General features: G+C 51.0%; 1 protein-coding gene across 12 annotated transcripts in view; it reads left to right on the forward strand.

The window, feature by feature from the left end:
- DLEC1 (DLEC1 cilia and flagella associated protein) overlaps positions 1-18,434 on the forward strand; it is an 80,639-nt gene that overhangs the window by 46,736 nt on the left and 15,469 nt on the right. For 10 of the 12 annotated variants that reach the window (XR_005376849.1, XM_038570433.1, XM_038570430.1 and 7 more), the window contains 12 exons: positions 425-517; positions 3,361-3,451; positions 4,198-4,360; positions 5,618-5,810; positions 6,810-6,868; positions 7,428-7,596; positions 7,911-8,004; positions 8,227-8,357; positions 8,465-8,623; positions 11,674-11,813; positions 17,236-17,389; positions 18,004-18,114. Coding sequence is in view for 11 of the 12 variants with exons in the window: in XM_038570433.1 (XP_038426361.1) it covers positions 425-517; positions 3,361-3,451; positions 4,198-4,360; positions 5,618-5,810; positions 6,810-6,868; positions 7,428-7,596; positions 7,911-8,004; positions 8,227-8,357; positions 8,465-8,623; positions 11,674-11,813; positions 17,236-17,389; positions 18,004-18,114 (1,557 nt within the window). In the remaining variant the exon portion in view is untranslated. The remainder of the gene's footprint in view (positions 1-424; positions 518-3,360; positions 3,452-4,197; positions 4,361-5,617; positions 5,811-6,809; positions 6,869-7,427; positions 7,597-7,910; positions 8,005-8,226; positions 8,358-8,464; positions 8,624-11,673; positions 11,814-17,235; positions 17,390-18,003; positions 18,115-18,434) is intronic. The other 2 variants (XM_038570429.1, XM_038570436.1) reach the window with 2 other exon arrangements.

Below are 18,434 nucleotides of genomic sequence, written 5' to 3' on the forward strand. Positions count from 1 at the left end.
CTGGGGCTTAGAGGTTGGGCAGGGTGGGTGGGTGGCTCAGAGATGGAGGCAGACACATAAGCTGGCAGCAGCCACCCAGGGCGCTGTGGTGGGGAAAGGACTATACTTTGGGAGCCCACCTGCTGGACAAGGCCTCCTATCACGCTTCTGCCTCATGTTGGAAGCATGCATCAGTGCTGTTCCTTCCACCTCCTACCAGAGCTCAGCTCTTCACTGGTGCGCTGCCAGCCTTCAGATGCCCAGGGAAAGTGGAGGGGGTCCTTGCGGAATGGGCAAGCCTCAGTTTCTTCACTGGTAGTGTCCCGGCTGACTCTCAGGATCCTTCAGATTGCAAAAGAGGTGTTTGGAGGAGAGAAGTATGTCATCAAGCACTGGATTTTACAACCTCTTCCACGCTCTTGTGTAATCTCCGCTTTTCTTTAAGGCTGTTGCAACCATTGGCTTCGTTGAGCAACCTCCTTTTGGAATCCTACCTTCAGTGTTTGAGCTGGCTCCTGGGCAGGCCGTATGTATGGAGGTAGGTAATTAGATGTGACGTACAGTTTCTCCTTGTCACAGCTGGTCACAGCTATTTCCTCAACTGCTTGCATGAGGCCATTTGCCTCTGGTTTATGTGACCTGAATATCTATTCCCATTCTAGAATGGCCTCTTACATTGGGTAGGGTGAGCTCATTTGACTGTCTCATGACCCCTCTTACAAAACAAGTGCAGATAGCCCTAGTCTTTCCATCATGATCCCTAAATGCCGCTTGCCCATGCTGTTGGCCTGGGAGGCCCTCCCATCTTAGCTGCCTCCAGGATCTTCCCATGGTTGGACACCAGATCCAGTGCCTGGGGGATGATAGTGGCTTCATCCTCTTTCCTCTTTTCTCCTCAGTTATATGGCCAGCAAAACCTGAAGGCCTTTCTTTCCTTTGCCTTTCTCTGAACCTCTGCAAAAGCTCCCAGAGTTGAAATCTGCTGGCTTTGGGGTTTTCCTTTCCTAACCAGCTTCTTTTAGTGGTCCCTTTGGCTCATCACACCTGCTCACAGGTGCCCAGCATAGTCTGTGAGAAACGGTGATATCTCCCTGCCCCTCTGCTCCACACCCTCCCCCTCCCTGACTCCCCACTGCCTGACCCCCTGTGTCTAGGAATCATACTGGGTGCTGCAAGCATATGTGGCCTTCCCTGCTGGCCTTTGGAGAAGGCACTGACATTCAAGAGTGAAAACTGTTTGGTTTCTGGGGAAGGGGATTTGGACTACACCATGTCAGCAGGTAGAGAGCCAAGAACCAGAGAGTGGGTTTTCAAACCTAGCTACCTATTGCAGCCTCCTGAGAAACTTGCAAATGTACACTGGCTTGGCTGCCAGTCCTGAGGTTTTGTTAATGGGTCTGGGGTTTGCCTGAGACATAGGATTTTTTTTTAAGATATTTATTTATTTATTTATTCATTCATTCATTCATTCATTCATTCATTCATTCCTGAGACACACACACACAGAGAAAGGCAGAGACACAGGCAGAGGGAGAAGCAGACTCCATGCAGGAGCCCGACGTGGGACTCGATCCCAGGACCCCCAGGATCATGCCCTGGGCTGAAGGCGGTGCTAAACCGCTGAGCCAACCAGGCTGCCCTGAGACATAGGATTTTTAAAGCTCTGCAGGTGTGCAGCAAAGTTTGAGGGCCACTGATGTAAGCTGCTTGCCATAGTGAAAAGGAGGGCTTCTTTTATCAACTGCTTTCCAGTTTCAAGCACCTGATGGACGTCCGGGAGTCCTGGAGTGATGCCATCTTGTTCATGTCCATGCTGATCTGATCCCCGATAAGAACCTGGCCCTTGGGGGTTGGGATGAAGCCAATTCAGGACATTGGAGGGCTTTGTCAGACCTCACCTGCTGCTAGGAAGTGGCTTGGGTCCTCTTGCCTGGTCCAGGCCTCGTCAGTACCTTGTGCTGTGGCTTTAAGGAATTGAGGCTGGGCACCCCTGCCGAGGCCAGGACACCCCCACCCCACCGCATCCTCCTGTGATCCCCAGGGAAAGGAAGAGGGGAGCAGCAGGACTTTTGGGGGAACAATGAGGAGTCCAGGGGAGGCTTTTCCCTTGGCATTCCTTGTGTATTTTGTTGATTGTTTGGAGTTTATTTTAAAATGCAGTCATATTTCCAAGTAAGAAACAAATTCACATAATTAAAAATCAAAACACTGAAGTTCTTCAGCCACCCGGAGGCCACAGCCCCACCAGGTCTCTGGCCGCCCTGCCAGAGATACCCGATGCTTGATGAACAACTGTGTGAGTGCTTTCTTTCCTTTGCTTCTCCTTTTTCCTTCCCATATATCGTTGCCCAACCTGTACTCTGTTCTTCCCACTCACTGTTCTGCTCTATCCTGAAGAGCCTTCTCATACTTGTCACAGCTGTGTAGTATCCCACTACGTGAGTGAACCATAACTCAGGTCAGCTGTCCCCTCCTGATGGCCATGAAGATTCTTTCTGACCTCTGCCATTTTGGCGACTACATACATCACTCTGTCCAACCATGAGTCTACCGGCAGGTTACAGTCCTTGGAGAGGATTCGCTGACTCGGGGGTCTCTGCTGGCCAGAACTGCTATGCGTTGCCAAAATCCCCACCATGCAGATATGGCAGGGTGCCAGGTTCCTCACACCCTTGCCAATATGATGTGTTATCAAAGTTAAAGGAAAAACTGTTGAAAGAAAGAAAGAAAGAAAGAAAGAAGAAAGAAAGAAAGAAAGAAAGGGAAAGAAAGAAGGAAAGAAAAGAGAAAAGGAAAGTAAAAAGAAAAGACAAGAAAAAAGAAAACCATTGTCATGCATATTTTAAAGCAGATACAAAAATGGAGAGGCTAGTTTAATGCTCACTTGTGTCCACAGCACACGATCAACGTTTATCAACTCTTGGCCAACCTCATTGCATCTATGCCCCTCCATCTCTTCCAGCCAAACCACCCTTCCCCTCCAGATTATTTTGAAGAAAATTCAGATATCTTGTCATTACATTTATGATTGCTGGCTTTCTGCTGTTTGCCAGAAAGAAGAGTGAAAACTACTTCTGGGTGGTTTTCATTTACATTTCTTCTATTGTGAATGAGGTTAAACAAATTTTCATGTGTCTGAGAGCTGTTTGTATCTCAGTCTCTGTGAACATTTTCTTCATCCGTTTCAACATGCTTCCTGCATTGGTCTGGGCCGGAACCTTGGCAGAACCCACTGGCCTTAAGGAGAAGGCGACTGGGGGTGGCAGGGGGTGCCAGGCAGCAGGGAGGGAGGAGAGAAGTGAGAACAAGGGTAGAAGGTGTGAGAGGAGGAGGGGTCAGCCCCTTAATGGGAGGTAACAGGGGAACCCTTCTCTCCACTAGGTTTTGTTCCTCCCAACGAGCCTAGAAAAGGCAGAGCAGACCTTCATCGTTGTGTGTGACAACTGCCAGATAAAGGAGCTGGTGACCGTAGGTGGGCTTGTGTGTGCTCCCAGGCCTGGGGCCAGGGTGGGCCGGTACCCTGACTCTAGCATTGACTGTGGCACAGCTGTGCCCACCCTGTGTCAGGGGGCACACTGAGTGGGTGCTGCAGCCTCCAGGCTCGGGGTCTAGCATGGGGCCTGTTGCTCTGGTCAGACATTGGAGACCCAAACCAGTGTGGACTTTGGGACAATCCCAAGGAACCTTCTAGAGAAAGGTACAGATGGAAACCTGGGGTAAAGTGTTTGATTACTTCATTTTGAAACTCACCTCAGTCTCCTTTGGGGAATTGCCAGAGACTTACATATGAATGACCAGAGGCACCCCAGGTTCTGTAGAGCTAGAAGGGCCATCCTGCTGGATTTCCCCAAGATGCCCTTGTTCATTCATTCATTCATTCATTCATTCCTTACATCCATCCTTTTCCTTCCTTCCTTCCTTCCTTCCTTCCTTCCTTCCTTCCTTCCTTCCTTCCTTCCTTCCATCCATCCAATTTCACCCAGCAAGCATTAACTGAATGCCAGTTATGTGCCAGGTTATCAAAATCATGTCTTTAGTCTGGGAAGGTATGGGTACAGGATCTGTATGCTGATGGCCCCCTGCCCCCCTCTTGTGTACCATTCCTGGGGTCATGATCAAGGCCATTGCATATGGACAGTGGCATGGGTCCTGTGACAACCTTTGGCCACAGAGTCCTGATTTTAGCCCTGGTGAAACTTTACCATCTTACCGTGTCAGGAATCGGGCAGCTGGTTGCTTTGGATCTGATCTATATTTCTGGTGAAGAAAGTCATCCGGAGCCTGGAGAGCTCACAGACTTAACAGCCCAGCACTTCATACGCTTTGAGCCTGAGAACCTTCAATCCACAGCTAGAAAACAACTGATTATTAGAAATGCTACGTGAGTGACCCCTGTGCTGGACCCTCCAACATGCACCCTTTCTCCTTCCTCACCTGGCCCAGAATTCCCAGTGAAGCGGGAGAGGTTCCTTCCAAGGGCCAGGAAGGAATCTGGGCACAGGATGGAAGAATCCAGATTTGCACTGTCCATCATGGTAGCCACATGTGACTGTTTCAACTGAAATCAGTTGAAATTAGAATTAATCTCACTTTTTCAGTGGCACCAGTCACATTTTAAGAATTAGCCACGTGTGTAGCTTGTGACTGTCATTTTGGACAGAGCAGATATGTGACATTTCCATGACTGCAGTCTGTCATATTGGACAGTGTTGTTCTAGAACATCCTGGAGTATCCTCAGTCCACAATAGTTTTGCAGAGAGGTCTTGCCCTGCCCATGAGGGAAAGCCACCCGAGTTCCAAGATCAGACAGATTGTGACCAGCGGGTTCAGTCCTGCTGCTGTTTATTTCCTGCCCATCCTGGGAGCACCGCCGTTACGCTAGCACAGACCTCAGGGAGCCTCCCAGCCAGGCTTCCCTGGTGACCCCAGGCTGTACACGGTTCTGTCACCTGAGGGGATGAGTGGTCCTCATCTGCTGTCCCTCCCCACCAGCAGCATGCTGGAGTCCCACCTCCCCACCACCATGGAGTTGTTAGTGCTCTGTTGGGAGCCAGTGGGCACATACCCTCCTGGACAGAGGTGTCCCGCGAGGCCAGAGATGGAGGGGTGGAGGCTGGTAGAGGGTAGAGCGAGGAGTCCGTGGGGCAGATCTTTGGAACTCTCACGTGGTAGGAGACACTGCAGAAAATTTTCCGGGTAGCTGCACCTTAATAGTTAGAGCATGAGGACGCCTGGGTGGCTCTGGTTGAGCGTCTGCCTTCAGCTTATGGCATGATCCCGGGGTCCTGGGATTGAGTCCTGCATCGGGCTCCCTGCAGGGAGCCTGCTTCTCCCTCTGCCTGTGTCTCTGCCTCTCTCTCATGAAAAAACAACAAAAACAAAAACAAAAAAAACCAGAGCCTGATTCCCTGTGTTTAGTTATCAGTTTCCCTGAGTCACTGTGGCTCCGACCCGCAACTGCTGTAGTGGGGAGAGGGAAGCTCCCTTAGGAGGTCTCCAGTGTGCACTCCCTGACCCACGTGCTCCCCCACTTCCTGTCCCTGGGTCTTTTTCTGCTTACTGCTAGAGGGGGGCCCCGCCAGGCAGGGGGGCAGAAGACTGGTCTTGGCAAAACTGGGCCATCCACTGCCCCCACAGGCATGTGGAGCTGGCCTTCCACTGGCAGATCATGAAGCCCAATCTGCAGTCCCTAATGCCTGGAGAAACCTACAGCCTGGACAGCCTCAAGTACCACCCTGACAGGGAGACGGCCTTCTCCATCCTGCCTGAAAGGGGGGTTCTCGGCCCACACACGGACCATGAGTTCATCCTCACCTTTTCTCCTCATGAGGTAAACATGATGCCATCCAATAGTCACGTGTGATCGGGTGACTTTCACCCCCCATCCCCACCCACCATCCTTGTTCTGTAGTGACCCTGAAGCCACAGCTGAGCCTGACGAGATCCTGGCATCCTCCAAGGCCAGCACTTAGCTAAGTGTGGGGCTGGAGGTCAAAGCAGCCTGTTCCGCCTGGTCCTGAGCATGCACGCACCTTGTCTGCCCCAGACCCTGGGCTCGCTTCCTGGGCTCTGGTGTCTCCTGTATTTCCACTGTGTGGGTGACAGGACCATCTCTGCTCGGCCCCTAGCACCCCCCAGAGAGTGAGGTGTGGGTGCCAAGGGCTGGGTTTACATGGTGGGCTCCAGCGCAAGGCCCTGTATGCAACATGAGAGGAATGGGAGCTGGGTGGGAGGGGGTCCTCTGGGGCCCTCCAGAGCTTCTCTGCCTCTTTAGCCCGGACCTTCCTGGGAGGGTGTGGTGCTTCCCACGGTCAGGGGCACTGCGGAGGGATGCCTGGGTGGCTCAGCGGTTGAGTGTCTGGCTTTGGCTCGGGTCATGATCCCAGGCGCCTGGGATCAAGTCCCCCAATGGGCTCCCTGCATGGAGCCTGCTTCTCCCTCTGCCTGTGTCTCTGCCTCTCTCTCTCTCTCTGCGTCTCTCATGAATAAATAAATAAAATCTTTAAAAAGGGGGGGGCACTGCTGAGAGGCAATATCAGGGTCCCGAGATCCTCTCCTTCCTGTCCACTCAGGCCTGGCTGAGGCAAGAATGGCAGTCTTGAGACTGCAGCGGCCCCCACGCCGTGAGTCCTGGCTCCCGTCCTGGCAGGCCACCCTCTTTCCTTAGGATGGGGGGGAGCAGTAGCAGGGAAGCCGCACCGTGTTTTGCGGAAGGCCTCTCTGGCAGCGAGGCCAGGGAGAGAAGGAACTCCAGCCATGGCTCCCATCTTCTCCAGGGCAGCCCGACAGGAGCGCAGCTTGTTTTCAGGGTGCTGTGTTTGTCTTGCAGCTGAGGGATTTTCACAGTGTGCTCCAGATGGTGCTAGAGGAAGTCCCAGAGCCCCTGAGGTGAGTGGGGACGGGGCCCTCTATGAGGGGTGCACAGCAGGGCCTGCTCAAGGAGCAGATGAGCCCCCTGGCCCCCAGCAGGCTTCGACGTGAGGGACGCTTCTGCCTTGCCCTGGCACCTAGGCCCGGAGGGCTCAGCAGTGGGGAACCACTCACCGGGCTCCCTCAGTGTTCGCACGGGGCAGCCAGCCTGGGGCCCTGGGCGGTGGTGACTGAGGCAGGGAGCCTGTGCCCCATTGGAGGCATCTCCACCAGCTCTTCCCCAGACGGACTGTCAGGCTGGGTCTCCAGTCAGCATCGTGTGGAGACCCCGCGCTGGGCACCATTACTGCGTTGTCCTGGGAGGTGGCAGGCAAGGGCCCCATCCCAGTACTGTCACAGCCGTGGTCATTCATCACTGTTTGGTTGGCTGATGCCTCTGATTTGTGGGTGCTTAGGAGCTGCGGGAGGGGGAGTGCTTTCTTTTCATAAGACCACAGATAAGGGACAGAGGTGAGGGCCACACGGGGCCATGCTCCGGGCTGTGTTGGCTCTTATCTCACAGTGGGTTTGTCTTCAGCTTGGAATTGGAAAACCTGAAGGATTCGTCCTTCTCTGTGGATGACGTGATTGTCCTGGAAATCGAGGTGAAAGGCTCAGTGGAACCCTTCCAGCTTCTCTTAGAACCATACGCCCTCATCATCCCTGGGGAGAACTACGTTGGCATAAATGTAAAGAAAGATTTTAAGGTACACTATGGTCTCTCCCCGGCCCTGAGTGTGCTGAACTTGACATGAGTATAGGGAGGACGTGGCTGGAAGGGCAGATGGCAGCCACTGTCCCCAGGGCTCCTGAAACTGACTTGGTGTGCACACATGGTAGGCTGGGCACGACTCTCATTTTACCAGCTCCCCAGCATCCTCCGATGCTGTTGGCCAAGAATTAGCTGGAAGGGTGTTGGGAGGACCCGTCGGGGGCCAACAGCCCTGCAGTCCTTCGGTGGGCACAGATGTGTGTGTGCAGAGGCAGTGCCTGGGAGCCGGGATCGGGGCGTGTCTTGCAGATGTGGAACAACAGCAAATCCCCCATCAGATACCTGTGGGGGAAGATCAGTGACTGCCACATCATTGAAGTGGAACCCTGTGCGGGGACCATAGGTACTTCAGGGACAGGGTGGGGTGGGGGTGGGGGTTGTGACCTCTTGGGGCTGGCTGGGGAGGGAGGCCTGAGAGGTGAGGGGGTCTAGACAGGGGTTTCAGGGGCTCCTGGGGTCAGCTCCAGTTGCAGCCTGGCACATGTGATGGATGAAAAGTCAGTGAAGGCCAGAGTGGAGAACTGCCTTCCTCCCTCTCTCCAGCTCACCTCCTCCTCTCTTCCAGAGCCCAATGAGGTGGAGGATTTTGAGTTGAGCTTCACGGGGGGCGTCCCTGGCCCAGTAAGCCAGGACCTGCTGTGTGAAATCCAAAACTCCCCCTCGCCAGTGGTGTTACACATTGAGGCGGCCTTTAAGGTGCCGTCAGGGGGGCTGGGCAACTGGGTTGGCCAGAAAGGTGGCAGGGGTAGGGCTCAGAGTTTGCTCCCAGGCAGCCCAGTGACAGGCCCCTCTGGGTGTCTCAGGGGCCCGCCCTGGTCATCAGTGTCTCAGCCCTTCAGTTTGGTTTGCTGCGCCTGGGGCAGAAAGCTACCAACTCCATCCAGATCCAGAACATCAGCCAGCTCCCGGCCACGTGGTGCATGAAGGAGAGCCCAGTCTGCCTCCAAGAGAGGCATGAAGATGTAAGTTGGGTACCGCTGTCTCCGGGGATGCCACCCCTCCCCCCACGAGCCAATTTACCCACGGTGCTTTCAGAGCATTGAGGCTGGAGAGGAAGAGCCTGCCTGGTGACTCTTGCCTAGCAGTGTCCCCAGTTCTCCCCATCTCTGAGGTACTTGGGGTCCTCTCTACAGCAGAACTTATCCCTGGACTGGATTTTCCTGTTCCTCTCTCCACCATCTGATATGGAAAGAAGACATGGGTTTCTCCCTCTGTCAGAGCAGCCTGATAGAGAAGATAAGAAGAAAATAGGCAGCTGAGTGGGTGGAAAGCTCCCAGGCCTCTGGGGGAGGGTCAGGCCCGCAGCGCTCCCCCAAGGTTCCCATCCTCCCAGGGACTGTGCTTGCAGTTTGAGTACCTGCCACCAGGTGGCACTTGGGCATGGGCTTGCGGCCCAAACTGAAGGGCTCAGAACACAGAACCAAGATTCATTTCCACTCAACTAGCTCTTTCTTTCTTCCTATAAAAATAGAAAATACTAAAAGTGGTTAAATATTATCATCATTGTCACATTTAAATACGATGTGTGATTAAGAGCAAAACTAGGGCAAGTGGCACATCAATTACTCCCTACCTGCTGGCGGTTAGCTGTAAATCACTGCTGGCCACCTCCACTCTCCATACACATGGCAGCTGTGGCCTCTTGGGAGCTGCCTTAGGTCATTATTGCCCATGGGAGGCTCTGACTAGGTCTGTGTGGTGAAAGCACCCCCCCCGCCCCCCGGCTGCTTCCTGCCAACGTCCTCCTCTTGCTTGCCCACTTACCCTCTGGGATAGAACACTGCCGCTCTCTCCTTCCATACTCAGAAGCCCAGGAAAGACAGGTGCAGCTGCACACCCATCTTTTCTGCCAGTGGGTGTTCCCTTTCTCCAGGACTTTGCATTTTCACTTGACCAACCATGTCCTTTAGGCAACAGCCTCATTTCTCCAGCCAGGCACTCAGATCATACTTAGCAGTTGTGACCATCTTCATCAGATTATCTACACCATTGCCCAGAACCACTGCCAAGCGTCCTGTTACACAGGCTTGGAGTTTAGCACTGTCCATCCAGCCTCATCGGCCTCCCCACTTGGATTCAGGAACCATGGAAGATAGGGCAGGGACATGGACGTATCTGTATCTTAAGCAGGAGGCTTTTCTTCAAATGAAACCTTAGGCAGAAGCTCAAGATCGATAATAAAGTGTGACTGCTCTGGCCACCGAGAGATGCCCTAGTAGATGCCCCCTGCCCCATCCTGCCTCTCCCCATACCCTGGTCCCCTGCCCTAGGCACTCTGGAACTACAGCCACCCTTCTTGCCAGATAGAGACAGGGCCAATGGCTTCCTCAGGGTCACCCAGCTAGTGGGTGGTGGAATCATTAGATCCCAGTTCTCTGATTCCCAATCCGGGTTTTTCTCCCATGGGGAAGAATGACAGAATTTTATAATTGAAGTAACTGTCAATTTCATAGTATATTAAGATTTATGTCTTAATTGAGGCTGCTTTGAATCCTGTCTCTATGGTTCTCTGTACTCTGTTCTTTTGTTTTGTTTTTAAGATTTTATTATTTATTCATGAGAGACAGAGAGAGAGAGAGAGGCAGGCAGAGACACAAGCAGAGGGAGGAGCAGGCTCCATGCAGGGAGCCTGACATGGGACTCGATTCCGGGTCTCCAGGATCACACCCTGGGCTGAAGGTGGTGCTAAACCACTGAGCCACTGGGGCTGCCCTACTCTGTTCTTTTGAACTCTCAAAAAACAGTGCTGGGATCCGGGGTTGGTTAGATGTGCATATGTCAGGGTCCAAGAGACCCAGTCCTGGCCTACAACATCCCCCAGGGCTCCCAGGGGGGCACATATGAGGAGCAAAGGCCAAGGAAAGGAAAAGGGCTTGTCATTACTACCAGAGTTTGGGGCCCAGACTTGAGCACCTGAGCCACTTTTGCTGAGAGTTAGGTGAGCCCATCCATCTCACCAGTGCCAGGGAGGTGAACTGTCAGAAGCAAGAGAGTGCAAAGCTCAGGACTAGCACTCTGGACCTGATCTGGCCAGCATGGCAGCATGGGTGGGACGTGGCGGGGGGCTAGGAGAGGGCAGGCCCGCACGGGTGGGGAGGACGCCCTCCAGGCAGGTGCCTGGCACCCTCAGTCTCCTAGAATGAAGAGACCAAAGAGGGGATAGCATCTCCCCTGGGTGTGACCTTTCCTTGTGTACAATGACACCCTCACCAGGGAGTGGGGCCCTGGGGCCCTTCCCTCATACCACTGCTCCTTGTCTCAAGGCAGGAAGAGGGGTGTAGAGAGCCCCGGTCCCAGGTGCATTCTTCTTCCTAAGCTTTTGCCTTTCCTCTCTCCTTCCTGTGCCTGGTGTAGAGGCTAAGTGTTCAAGCCTGCAGTGAGCAATGGTGGGCAGTGGGGATGTATGTGTGCTGTGGTCGTGGAAGCTTCACCCTTCCCCATCTGGTGACTTGGTAGTTTTCCTTACTTAGAGCCCTCAGGGTCCTGACTCATGCCTGCTTTGTGGGGCTGGGCAGACCTCTCAGAGCCACTGAGCCTGCCCCCAGGGTGGCTCCCCCTGTCTCCTGGGGCACTCCCTCTGCCCTTTACCTCTCAGATCTGGGCCAGTGCGTAGGGACCCTCTCCTTTAGAGACCAGGGTTTTGTTGTTTTGTTGTTGTTATTGTTTTAAGATTTTTATGTATTCATGAGAGACACAGAGAGGCAGAGACATAGGCAGAGGAAGAAGTGGGGTTCCTGCAAGGAGCCTGATGCGGGACTTGATCCCAGAACCCCGGGATCACACCCTGAGCCACAGGCAGATGCTCAACCACTGAGCCACCCAGGTGTCCCAGAGACCAGGGTTTTGTCCTCTTATTCCTGAGACCCTTGCTCTCCCTGCTTGCTTTTCCTGCATCCTAGCAGCTCTTTGAAGTGCTGGGGCAGCTTTGGGGGGACCCTGGTTGGGCCAACCACCAGTTCTGCAATTCCAAGTGTCCTCTCTCCTCATTCCCCTGGATTGACCTCTAAATCAGGTGTCTCCCTTCGACATTGAGCCCTCTAGCGGCCAGATTCACCCTCTGGGGGAGTGCAGAGTGAACATCACTTTGGAGGCCAAGCAGTGCCAGCGTCTGCAGACAGTCCTAGAGCTGGAGGTGGTAAACGGGACCTGGAGGTAAGACAGGCCGTGGGGAGCCAGTACAGCTCATGTTATGCCTCTTCACAATATAGTGATGTTGTATGTCGCTAAGTGCTTATAGACATTAAAGAATTTAAAGATATTGAAATGTGTTTGTTCTATAAAATTTGGGAGTTACAGAAAAGAAAATCCATTAGCCAGATAAAATTCACTGGTAATATTATAGGGTACATCCTTCAAGTTTGTGTGTAAAGGATTATAAATTAGTACAATCACTTTCAGCAGCACTTTGTGTTACTCAGTAAAGTGAGCTGTGTGCATTCCCTGGGACCCAGCATCAGCCCTTCGAGAAATGTTGCACATGTGCACTGGGAGCTGAGCACTCACAGGGGATGCTCATCACCAGATTGTTCACAGCTGTGGAAAACTGGGAACAACCAAGGATGGTCAACAGGAGAGTGGACACCAAAAATTGTGACTTACCTACTTACACTTATTTATTCATTTATTTATTTTTAAAGATTTTATGTGTTCATGAGAGACACAGAGACAGAGGCAGAGACACAGGCAGAGGGAGAATCAGGTTCCATGTAGGGAGCCTGATGTGGACTTGATCGCAGGACCCCAGGATCACACCCTGAGCCGAAGGCAGGTGCTCAACTGCTGAGTGACATATTTAAATGAGCAAATACCACTGATTTCTGGGAAGGTACACACTGGAGGTTTCAAAGGTTATCGGTGCTATTCCTTTTCTTCCTCCCTCACTCCCTTCCTTCCTGCCTTCCTTTTTTTCTTTCTTGTGGAAAATGTCTTACATATATAAAAATAGAATAGTACATAAAAATAGAATAGTACAATGAGCCCCCACATACCCATCACCTACCTTCAATAATTATCAAATCTCTGCAGACATTATTCCATTCATATCCTTCATCCCTTCCCAAATTATTTTGAAGTATAATATTCATTTTCTTAAGCTGGGTGAGGATAACACACAGGTATTCTTTTTATTATTCTTCAAACTGTGTATATCCTTTATGATGTAGCTGTGTTTAATAGTCATTTCTGCATACACTTGGTATTTCGTTATAAAAACACTTAAGTGCTTGTTCTAAATCTTTACTTCCTTGATTTATCTTCCAAAAAGACTGCAATTTTATATTTCCACCTCCAGCGTATGAGAGTGCCCATTACCCTACAGTCTCACAGCCTCCCAGGGGAGGGAGGGAGGGGGCAGGCGTGGGGGAGGGGGGGAAGGGGGGGGATAGTACCACCAGGGTCCTGAAAGGGTTTCTCCGGGAACCAGCACGGGTTTCAGTGTGCATCTTCCTCACCTGTCCTATGTGGCATCTTGTGGCCTGAAATCCTAAGGTGAAGACTTTCTTCTCGGGGGAATGCCTTTTATTAAGCCTGCCTGCTTCCTTTCCTATCTCTGCTGTTCTTTACGGACCGAGTGTGAATCAGAATGTTTCCAGTTGTACGTGATGGAGACATGGATGCAATCAACTCAGGCGAAACAGGGCTCCTGTGGCTCCTGTAACTGGGCAGCCCTGCCCTGCTGAGTCCAGCCTTTTCCCAGGGCTGCTTTTCTGGGTCTGTTCATCCTCTTTCTCCTTCCCTCACCCCCGCCCCACCTCCAACTGCCCTTCTCTGTGAGCCTCTCTGCTCCCCACCCCCACTGGCAGGGGCCCGCAGGGGAGGGGCCTGCTTAGGGCTCCAGGCTCCCAGGCTCCCAGCCTAACAGCCTTGGGGGTTGGGGGCAGGGATGAAACTGCCTTTCTCCAGAGTGGGCTTCTCCAGGTCACGTGCCGCCCTCCCCTCTGCCTGTGCCCAGGGGGCGGGTCTGCCTCCGGAAGCAGCTGGTGGGAAGGTTGGCCAGACAATGACAGTGGCCACCGCGGCCCAGGGCAGGCCTGCTGGATCTGTCCTGTGGGAGTTTCACCATTTTCCCCAGGTTTTCCATCTCGGCATTTGTGCTGCTTCTTCAGGGAGATGTCCTTGGGCCTTGCAGGGCACTCCTTTGGTCTTTGGTGGCTGCCCTTTTTGACAATCATATTTTTATTTTATTAATATTATTTAGATTTGATTTATTGATTCATGAGAGACACAGAGCAAGGCAGAGACACAGACAGAGGGAGAAGCAGGCTCCCTGCAGGGAGCCCAATGCAGGACTCATCCCAGGACCCCCAAATCACACCCTGAGCGGAAGGCAGATGCTCAACCAGTGAGCCTCCCAGGCAATCATATTTTTTTAATTTTAAGCTTTTTTGTTCTCAGATGGTTCCCTTTTTATAGGAATCCGTCATTGTCTGACGGACGCAGCAGCATCTCTGATTCCCCCGAGGAAACTCATTTTTGTTTCCTCAGATTTGGTTGAGCTGCTTCTTCACTCTTCAGATTTTCTTCAACATTCAGTAATCCCTTGGCAGCGGGTTCCTGTCTTGGAGTGGGGAGAGGAAGGCCGACTGGCGAGAGGAGCTGGCGGTCTAAGTTCCTGAGGAAGTGGGTGTAGGTGTGGAGAGCACTGCTCTCCCGGGGAGTGGAGTGCGTGTGTCTGTGAGCACCCTCTGTACCCCGCCACCCGCATCCAGGAGAAGGAGGGCCCTTCTGGGGAAGGCAGCCAAGGCAAACAGTAGAGGACCCCCCCACTGGCCAGCTACTGAAATCTTTGCATTCCATCATTTGTAAATAGGGATAAAGGACGCGGATCTCTCTGGTTGTTTTCCCTAGGTGATAATTGAGAGTCCCAGTGTTACTGCAGGATCTGCCCTGACCTCTGGGCAGCCCCACACCCACATTCCTCAGCAGGGGTGCCACAGCTTGGCCTTCTGGCGTGTTAGTGTGTTGGTGTGTTGCTGTGTTGTGGTGCGGTGTGAAGTGTGCTGTGCAGTGGGCTCAGGCGTTGGGCCCTGAACTGGCCACGCTCACCTCTGAGCAGCCTCCAGTTAACTCTTCTGCCCTTTCTCTATGGCCCACTTCTGCCCATGAGGCCCCTCCTTCTGTTAGGGGAGCTCTGCAGGGCCTTCTTCGCCAGAGATTTTTAGTAGTTTGTACTGTTTGGTCAGTTGATCTGATCCATTCTTCTTTTTTTTATTCTCATTAGAACAGCATTATATTTACCTCTTTTATTCTTTATGTACAGTTTTCCACAAATGGTATGTGATAAAATATAATGGTGCAAGTGTAACAGTGGCCAGTCCTGACCCACTCTCCATCCTTCTCCACCCTGTTGGCCTGCTTATCCACATCCTTGTGATCTTTCAATGGTAGTCATCCCAGTGTGTGCAAAGTGATATTTCATTGAGGATTTGGTTTATTATTTCCTGATGACAAATGATGTTATGCATCTTTCATGTGCTTATTGGCCATTTGTTTGTCTTCTTTGGAGAACTGTCCATTAAGATCTTTGCCCACTTTTTAAAAATAAGGTTGTCTTTTTTTTTTATTATGGAGTTGTAAGTGTTCTTTATATATTCTGGATATAAATCTCTTACTAGACATCTGATTTTTCAAATACTTTCTCCCATTCTGAGGATTGTCTTTTCACTTCCTTGATGATGTACTGCAAAGCATAAAATTTTTTAAATTCCATGAAGTCCACTTTATTTTTCTCTTTGATATCTTGTCCTTTCAAGGTTATACCTAAAAAAACCATTATTTAATCTCATGTCACAAAGATCTTCTAAGAGTTTTGTAGTCTGGACTCATACAGTTTGGTCTCTGATCTGTTTTGAGTTAATTTTTGTGTATGGTGTGAGAAAGGGATCCAGCTTCATTCTTTTCTATGCAGAAAACCAGTTGTTCCAGCACCATTTTAAAAAAAATATTTATTTATTTGAGAGAGAGAGTGAGCATGTGAGCAGCACATGCAGTGAGCATGTGAGCAGTCAAGCAGACTCCCCACTGGGCTCAATCCCAGGATCCTGAGATCATGACCTCAGCTGAAATCAAGAGTTGCTCAATGGACTGAGCCACCCAGGGGACCCTCAGCACCATTTTTAAGAACACTGTTCTTTACCCATTGACTTGTCTTGGCACCCTTGCCAAAATCAATTATCAGAATCAATTAGAGGTGCCTGGCTGGCTCAGTCAGTAGAGCATGTGATTCAATCTCAGGGTTGTAAATTCAAGCCCCATGCTGGGTGTAGAGATTACTTTAAAAAATAAAATCTTACAAAATAATCAATTGACTATATGCATGAAGGTTTATTTATAGGCTGTCAATTCTGTTCCATTGATCTATACAATTATTCTTTTGCAAGTACCACATTTTCTTGATTACTCTGGCTTTGTAGTAAGTTCTGGAATCAGGAAATATGAACTCTCCAACTTTGTTTTTCTTTTTCAAAATTGTTTCAGCTATTTGGGGTCCTTAGAATTTTCATGAGTTTTAGGATCAGTTTATCAATTATGGCAAACAGCTGGGATTTTACTAGGGAGTGTATTGGATCTGTAGGTCAATGAGGGGAGTATATTCACCTTAACCATATTAAGTCTTCCTATCTGTGAACATGAAATTTCTTTCCATTTATTTAGGTCTGTTTTCATTTCTTTTGATGATGTTTTTATCATTTTCAGTATATAAACCTTGTACTTCTTTTCTTAAAGTTATTCCTAAGTATCTTTTTTGATGCTTTTGGAAATGGACTGATTTTCTTACTTTCATTTTATGAGTATTCATTGCTAGTTTATAGAACTGTTTATTGATCTTATATCCTGCAATCTTGCTGAATTCATGTAAAGGTTTTATTAGATTTATATCTAAGTATTTCAGTTTTTCTGAGCAATTATAAATAGTATTATATTTTTAACTTCTATATCCACAGGTTCACTGTTAACATAAAAAATGTGATTCGTGGGTGGCTCAGTGGTTTAGCGCCTGCCTTTGGCCCAGGGCATGATCCTGGGGTCCCGGGATCAAGTACCGCATCAGGCTCCCTATCCCTACATGGAGCCTGCTTCTCCTCTGCCTGTGTCTCTGCTCTCTCTCTCTCTCTCTCTCTGCCTCTCATGAATAAATAAATAAAATTTTTTAAAAATGCAATTTGTTTTCATATTTTGTACCTTGTAACTTTTCTGATTCATTAGCTGTGGGAGGTTGTTGTAGTTGTTGTTACTGTTTTTGTTTTTTTTTTTTTTTTTTTTTTTAAGATTTCATTTATTTATTCCTGAGAGACACAGAGAGAGAGGCAGAGACACAGGCAGAGAGAGAAGCTGGCTCCATACAGGAAGCCTGATGTGAGACTCAATCCCAGGACTCCAGGATCACGCCCTGGGCCAAAGCCAGGCGCTCAACCGCTGAGCCACCCAGGTGTCCCTGTTGTAAATGTTTTTTAAGGAGTTTTTAAAATATAGATTCCTTGGGATTTTCCACACAGAACATAATGTCATCTACAAATAGGGATGGTTTTGTTTTTTCTTCTCAAATCACTATAGCTGTTATTTCTTTGTGTTTCAGCTACCTTCCTGTGTATGCCGAGGTACAGGAGCCCTATGTGTACCTGCAAAGCAGCCATGTGGAAGTCAGGAACCTGTACCTTGGTGTGCCTGCCAAGGCAACCATTACACTCATCAATGGCACACTCCTGCCTACCCGATTCCACTGGAGCAAGGTGAGTGAGCCTGCACTGTTGGGCACTGGGTCTACAGCCCTCAGCACCAGAGGCCCATGTGGAGAGGGTTGTTGCTCCGCATAACAGAGGCTCACCTCTCTCCCGCAGCCTGCCCCTTGCCCCATGATGCTCAGAAATGCTGGGCTCCTTGAAGAAGCAGCACATCTGATCTGGTTTTTCCTTGCCTTTTCTCCTCCCGAGAAGGAGTGCACACAGCTAGGGCTCCCCACTGGTGTAGCCCATGACTGGTCCACACAGCTGTTTTGAGCCCAGCTAGAGCTGATGTGGAGCTTTTTCTGTGTGCCATGGGAGGTGGAGCCATGTCCTGGGGATCAGAGGCAGCTGCCTTCTGCTCCCCATAACCCTAGGCCTCCCAGAGCAGCTTGTTCAGTACAGGCAACTCCTGACAGGTGTGAGGTCCACTGAGGGTTGGGGAGGTGAGGAGAAGGGCCCAGTAGATTACCCCCACCAGTGAGCGCCCAGCCCTTCTGGTCCTTCTGCGGGCCCTCAGACTGCCAGCCTCTGGCAGAGCATGCCCCAGTGCTGAGCACCGCGTGGTCCATGCTGGGAACACGGCATGTGACAACAGGCCTGCATACCCATATGTCTGTCAGCTGCTGGGGCACCAAGCAAGTGTCTGCACAGCAAAGGTCTCCCCTCGACGTGGCACACTGGGTCCCAGTGAGGAGCGCCAGCTCAACCTGGAGCTGACTGCTCATACTGAGGTGAGTAAGGTGGTGAGGAGGCCTGAGGGACTAGAAGACTCCCCGTAGCTGTCTGTACCAGCACGGAGGTCCCCCCAAACCCCACTCCTCTATCAGAGGGCAAGAGATTTCTTGCATTTGGGTCTTGGGTCCCCATTCCTGTTAGGCCTGCTCTCTAGGGATACAAGGTCAGGAAGCCTGGAGCCGGCCTGAGTGCTCACTGGTTGTGTCTAGCCTCCGGCACCAGCTTTACCCCTCCCCTCTGGGCCTGTGCTGGGTGCTACGGGGAGAGGCTAGCCAGTGGCCACCTTCCCTGAAGAAGGCACAGCTGCTCCCTGGCA

Source organism: Canis lupus, chromosome 23 (genome assembly GCF_011100685.1).
Source record: "Canis lupus familiaris isolate Mischka breed German Shepherd chromosome 23, alternate assembly UU_Cfam_GSD_1.0, whole genome shotgun sequence".
Taxonomy (NCBI): Eukaryota; Metazoa; Chordata; class Mammalia; order Carnivora; family Canidae; genus Canis; species Canis lupus.